General features: G+C 47.7%; 1 protein-coding gene across 1 annotated transcript; it reads left to right on the top strand.

The window, feature by feature from the left end:
• Window positions 1-1,586: 1,586 nt before the first annotated feature.
• On the top strand, window positions 1,587-2,309 carry LOC138372860 (microtubule-actin cross-linking factor 1, isoforms 6/7-like). Its single transcript, XM_069338529.1, has one exon. It carries the CDS (start codon window positions 1,587-1,589, stop codon window positions 2,307-2,309), a length of 723 nt encoding a protein of 240 aa, XP_069194630.1.
• Window positions 2,310-6,856: the final 4,547 nt, after the last annotated feature.

The raw sequence follows: 6,856 nt of genomic DNA, 5'->3' as shown, positions 1-6,856 counted from the left end.
TATAAGTCGCATATAACAAAAATCACCATATACTTCGTAGGGTGATAATATACTTGTATATTAGCTCTAGATTCTCGTGTGACTTTCGAACCTCTTTAGCATGTTCTTGTGATTTCATTGTACGTGACAAGAACGTTTTCATAGCTGTAATCACAAACATGTTGATTAGAATCAAAGAAAGTCAGTTCCTGCTCAGAAAGAAAAAAATGCCCCAGTATAGTAATTAGAATATAATTTTACTGCATTATTCCTTGTAATAATCCTCATATTGTGCTTCAGTGAACCATTGTATAATCTTGAGATGTTTTCCCTAATTGTACCTATTAATCCTTGTTCATTATTGAGTATTGTTATTATTGTGTATAATTCTAATCTGCTTTTGTGTCAAAAATTCTTGCAATATACCTGTAAACATTTTTTTTCTTTTTTCTTTTTCAACTTTACTGTAATTATTCTACTTAAAATCATCAGTACGTGTAAAGTAAAGCTGTAACGTACATGTAAAAAATTTTTGTCAATTTTACTGTTAATTATCTAAAAATTATCTGTTAGTTTAAGGACTTATTTTAAGGTTAGTTTAAGGACTTGCCCGAAACGCTATGCGTACTAGTGGCTTTACTAGAAAGTTAATTAAACTTAAACTCTATGTTCTCTGCTAACCCCCAATGTACCTTCTTGAATATATAAATAAATAATATAAAAAATAAAAAAAAGGCACCAAGACCGGAAGATTAGCACTATCTGTGACACAGAGTCAAAAAGTCCTAGATATAATTCAAGATGCTAATACGAAAGCTAAAAGAAGAAGAGCGATGTAAAATGTTAATGACTCCAAGATGCACTCAAAATTTCTTTTCACATGCTGACCTCTATGGTTAGTTCAGCAAAATTAAACTCTCTGGCTCCCAACACCGATGGCCTGTGCCAGCCAACCTAGCTGATGTAGTAACCTATTAACTCCACACAGCAGTAACACTAATACTACAAATCCAAAATGGACGAGCTACTACACTTTACATGCCACACAATTTCTAACCTCATCCTACATTTCCTGTATTTATGAATAAAAAGTATCAAAGTGAACATTCTGAGTATTGGGTGCATAATAAACTAGCTGCCTCCAACGGCAACACTCAATCAAATTGACGCAACCACTTACGAAACATGAACATCTTTCATCAATCGTGGTGGCTTTGTTTACACTTATGAAACAGCTTATGAGCTCCAAAGCACTATATACACTCTTAAAGCAAGTGCAAACAAAGACGGCATAATTAGTGAAAGACGAACAGGTTTCGTAAGTGGTTGTGTAAATGCTTGATGAATCCTGGCCTGAAGGAAAATTTTCTTTGTAATGTTGAACTCTCATGTGATGATATTCTATCTTTCAGCATTCTCGGGTCAAAATAGTCCTCGAGTCATTTGAGGCTCGGGTCAAATGGTCCTCCCTCCTCTCTGTCTCCCTTACAACTTCCGTGGCAGGGATTCCGGGCCTGACCGCCAGGGGGTCTAGACGTGGTCGCCAAGTGCTCCCCAGTCGTTGCTATGCATTCCGTGTGGGAGGGTGTTGATGTTGCGTTGGCTCAATGGGGACCCCCCTCCCCCCTATTCGCCGTTCTGAGACCGTGGGTGGGGAGGTTCCCCTGCCGCCTGCTGACCCGGTGGTGACTGTTGGCCCGGCGAGTGTCGATGTTTCTTCTGAGAGCTGTTCCTCTGTGGAGTGCGAGGATGGTGCGTCTGGTGCTGGTGTAGGTCTGGTGGATGGTGTGGCTCCTGCTGTTGGGGTGGGGGCCGGGGTGTGGCCGGTACCTCTTGCTTCGGGCGCGTTGCCCGTGTCGGATGGTTCCGATTCCCCGTGGGGGGTGGTTCCCCCTTACGGCGTTGAGAGTGGACGTGGCGGCCTGGTGATGGTATTGAAGAAAGCTGCACGCTCTGAGGGTTCCGTGCCCCCTCCCCCGTCCCCTGTTTCGTCGGCGGCGGTTCTGCCGCCCCACACGTCTCCGGCCACTTCTTCTGTGTTTCCTGCTTTGTCGGGGGCGGTGTTGTCGCCTCGGCAGCCTCCGCCCGCTATTCCGGTGTCTCCTGCTTCCTCGGCGGCGGTGTCCATGCCTCCCAAGTCGGATTCTTCGTCTTGGGTGTACCGTGGTTGGGCGCGTCCGCTTCCGCCAGATGTGGTGATTCCTGAGTATATGGAGTACCCGCGGTGTCGTGAGGGCTATTCACCTACCGAACTGGAGTATTTAATATGGGAGGCTTATAAGCAGAAGTATCCGTCGTGGAAGTTTCCTGAGAAATATCCTCCTTGTTGACTGTTGTGTGTTGTGGGGTTGCTTGCGCCTGGGTACGTGGGTGTAGGGTGGGGTTGCATGTGTGTGTCTGGGTCGCGGGAGTTTCTTTTCCGGTTCTTGCGTGTTCCGTTTTTTTTTCTTTTTCTGCTTATGGGTTGCTTGTGTGGGGTTTGCGTGTGCTTGTGTCTTTCTGTATATGTTCTGTGTGGTTGGGTGTGGTTTTATACTTCCAGCTCTGTGTGTAGTATGCGTGGCTGGTTGTGCTATTGTGCTGCTGTAGTGGTGTGTTTAGTGTGGTGGTGGTACATATTTTGTACTTGTGTTCTTAAGGCCTTTTGGTCGTTTGCATGTTTTTGTGCCCTTTGTTTTTTGTACTTACGGTTCCCTGTGTGGTTCTGTTTTCTGTTATTAATGCCTTGTGTCCTGAACTGCCTTTAGCTTGTCTTATGTGCCCGTGTTGGGGTTTGTTATATGCTTTGTATCATGTATATTTCACTTTTGATTATTCTTGTGTTTGGGTTTTTTGCCTGTTGTGTATCCTGTATCATGTATGTACTCATGTTTTCTTGTATGTGGTTTTTCTGTTTGTACTTTGTAGTTTTCTTTTATAAATAATAAAAAAACTTCCGTGGCAGGACCTGCCGGTCCACAGTAACATTCAGTCATGTTAAGGGCATGAGAAAAATGCAATTCAGCTTCACCTGTACCTTCCCTGGCGGCAATAACTAATCAGATTGAATCATCTGCAAACTAACTTGAACATTTTTGTTTTAATTAGCTGGAAAAATTAATGATTCTGATCACACATTAGTGATCAAACAAGTAATAAAATATATTTAACAATTTAGTTCATTAAGTTAAACAAACTTTTTCTTGTACCTATCCCACGGTGTCATTAGGTGGCGATACGCTACATTAACATTCCACTGCCACAATTATATATATAATCTTGAGCAAAGTGATTTTAAATTTGGTATTAGGGAGTATCTACATAATTCATAAGCAGCACCTTCTACAAAAATATGATTTATTTGTAATCTATCTTAGCCAAGAACAATAGCCCTTAATGCCAACTAAAATAAAGCTAGCTTTGCAGACCGCAATGCATCCGTTAAGATTTTATACTAATTAAAAATTTAGCATCACAAGTAGGTATTAAAAATGTTGTATATTAAAACGTGACTACAAAACGATATTAAAATTATAACTACATTCAACTATTTGTTTGAGATATTTACTACTCTTAAGCAAGTAAGTAATTATCAAAAGAAGGCACCAAGCCGGGAAGGATATGTAGCACCACCCCCCTCCCCATCCGGCCTGTTGGCGTCGTGACGGGGCTTCGTGGTCGGCTGCCGGAGTGTGATGCTCCGTGGGACAGTCCTCTGTCCTTTTATGGCCTTGCACTCCTGCTGCTGTCTTCTCTAATTATGCCGGATCGCTTTTCCTTTTCATTATGTTTCGTTTTTCTCCCCCCTCTTCTCCTATCTGCTTGTCGTTTCCTGCCGACCTTTTGCTTGTTTTGGATTATTTCTTTGGACTTCTATTTTGACACCCGGGTGCTTGGGGAGGCATACTCTTGCACCCGTAGAACTGTTGTACCCGACGTCTCGAGCGAGTGGAACCTTTTGTCAATCCCCCTTTCGTCGCTGAACCCGCTCTCGACGGACTGACGGTTCTTAAGGTGGCGTTTGTGGGGCGTATACTCATGATGCACCCCTAGGGGGCCCCGGCATGATCGGCGATAGCTTCCTGTTGGGTGTCCTGCCTCTAATTGTGGCTCCATGGTGGGTATGGGGGCACATTCGTGGATGAATTTCTTTCTCTTCGTCTCTATGTCGATGAATGTTTCCGTTGTACTCTCTCAGGCTCGTGGGGTGGGCGACCAAGCCCCCGAGTCGGCCTGTATTGGAAGACCAGGCTCTGTAGCTCCCGCTGCGTTGGGCCCCGACCTTGCTCCTCCTTTGACCGTCCTGACTTCTTCCCCAGCTCCCCTCCCTCCTCTGTGGTTGGGTCGAGCCTCCAGCCCCCAGTGGTGACCACTTCGTCCCCTGGTGCGGCCAAGTCTCTCGTTGTGACTACTGCGCCTTTTGACCCCTCTCTCTCTGGGGGTTCTCAACGCCGTTCGCGCCCCAACCGCACTCGCTCGATTCCTTCCCGTGCTGACGCATATCAGGCCTTGTTTAGTCCTGCTTCATGTGCCAAATACTTTGATCTCCTCCCTCTTGATTCTGCGCCTCCTGACGATTTCTCCCTCCATCGGCATCTTGTAGATTCCATGGATGCGTCTGTTACTTTCAACCCCACTCGTCTCGGTACACGTGTCGTTGCTGCTCCTTCTCAGGATGCAGCTTCCCGCTTGGCTGCCTTATCTTGCCTTGGCGAGATCCCTGTTCGGGTCTCCAAGAACGTTCGGATGAATGCCAGTGTTGGCACTATTCTCCTCCCACCCCATGTTGCAACCAGTGTTCGGAATCTGCAGGATTGCCACGATAATATTCGACATATCCTTGATGCCCAAGGCCATTCTGTCCTCCAGGTAGACTCGTTTACTCGTCCCCCTCGTGGTCGTCGCCGTCAACCCCTTCGAGGTTTGAAGATCACCTTTGATGGTAGGATCCTTCCATCCTCTGTCATTCTTGCTGGTGCCAGGTGCTCTGTCCAGGAGTATATTCCTTCTCCTCGGCTTTGTAACAAGTGCTGGAGGTTTGGGCATGGTGCCCTCCACTGCTCTGGGACTGTCTCTCTCTGTCCTTTGTGTGGGGGTGAAGGTCACTCTAAGTCGAAGTGCACTTCTCCCCAAGCTCGCTGCCTCAACTGCGGTGAGGCCCATCCTACCTTCTCCCGTGCCTGTGTCCATTACAAGCTTGAGGCGGCCGTCCTCAACCTGAAGCATCGGGAGCGTTTATCTTTTCCTGAAGCGAGGCGCCAGGTTCGCCGGCTCCCGCCTTATACTAACGTCTCTTATGCTCGCGTGTTGCGCTTTTCCTCTCCTCGTCCTTCCCACCTTCCTCAGACTCACAACCGTTTCCGGGCCTTGGACCCTGATACGCCCACTTCACCCTCCTCTGTTCCTTTGCGTTCTGTCCCGAAGGGTCCCCCTCCTGGTCCTCTGTCTGGGGTTCCCCTTCTTTCTACCCGGTCTGTCATGTCTCCTGTGTCTTCTTCCTCGTCTCCCTCCGATCCTCCTTCCCATCCTCTTCCTCCATCTATTGGCTCTCCCCGCCGCCTGTCGGTGCAGGCGGATGTCCATCGCTCTCCTAACGGCCGTCGTGTGTGCTCTCGTTCAGCTTCTCCTGTTGAGACACTGGAATCCGTTGCCCGGTACGTAGTTGCTGGGACACCTGTCTCTTTAAGTCAGAAGCGTAAGCCTGGCTCCTCTCCTTCCTCCTCCCCGGCGGGTAAGAAGGCTTCGCTTTCTTCCTCAGCTCCTACTTCTGGCTCTGTTGCTCCTTCCCCTCCCATTTCAGTGATTGCGCCCCCTGTTCCTGCTATGGAGGTTTCTTTGGCCCCTGCTTTCCTTTCGGTTGCTGCTCTTGCTGAGGTGTGCTCCCCTCTTTCTACTCCCCCTCTTCCTACTGCTGTCCTTGACTGCTCCTCTCCGTTGTCTCCTCCTCTTCCTCCTCCTCCTCCGGACCCCACCCGCCCACCTCTGATCTGTTCTCCCGTTTCCTTCCCTCCGTCTTTGCTCAGTTTACCCATGCACCCTAACCCTGACCTTGCTGACCCTGATCCCGACCCTGATATTCTTTAACGTGCTCTGTTGCTCTTTCGCCTTTGTTTCTTCCTTGTTCTCTGTTTTTGTCCTTTCTCTTCTCGTCGATGTCTATTCTTCAATGGAACGTTCGAGGTTATTGCGCCAATTTCCTCGAACTCCAACTTCTGATTTCGCGGTTTTCGCCCCTTTGTGTCTGTCTCCAGGAGCCAATGCTTGGTGCTCGTCCTAGTCGTTTTCGTGGCTATTCCTTTCTCTCTTCCCCCCCCCCCCCCAGCCTTTGCTGGGGCTTCTAATTCTTCTGCTCTCTTGATTCGTGCTGATATTCCCTTTGTTCCTTTACTTTTTCCTTCGCCTCTCCATTGTTTTGCTGCTCGTATCTTTGTGGGGAAATGGTACACAGTTTGTTCCATTTATCTCCCACAGAGTGTCCCGCTTTCTCTTCCTGATTTGAAACACCTCTTGGACTCCTTGCCAGAGCCTGTGCTCCTGCTGGGTGACTTCAATTGTCGTCATTCTCTTTGGGGTGATGTTCTGACGAATACCCGGGGTCGCCTTCTTGAGCCGTTTCTCCTCTCTTCTTCCCTGTATCTTCTGAATTCTGGTGAGCCCACTCATTTGGACTCTCGGACTCGCACCCTTTCTTGTCTTGATCTTTCTCTCTGCTCTTCTTCTCTTTACATAGATTTCACGTGGCAGGTTCTTGATGACCTCCATGGAAGTGATCATTTCCCCATCCTTGTTTCCTTTTTCTCTTTTCGCCCTTCCCTCTCTTTCCCTAGGTGGCAGTTTGCTAAGGTGGACTGGACCCTATTTACCCTCAGTGCTGCTCTCTCTGACCTCTCCCTTCTGC

Source organism: Procambarus clarkii, chromosome 40, assembly GCF_040958095.1.
Source record: "Procambarus clarkii isolate CNS0578487 chromosome 40, FALCON_Pclarkii_2.0, whole genome shotgun sequence".
Classification (NCBI taxonomy): domain Eukaryota; kingdom Metazoa; phylum Arthropoda; class Malacostraca; order Decapoda; family Cambaridae; genus Procambarus; species Procambarus clarkii.
This window is presented reverse-complemented; position numbering and strand designations above follow the sequence as displayed.

Excerpts from the sequence above, each read along its gene's own strand:
- LOC138372860 (XM_069338529.1), top strand. The coding sequence starts at position 1,587 with ATGGGGACCCCCCTCCCCCCTATTCGCCGTTCTGAGACCGTGGGTGGG.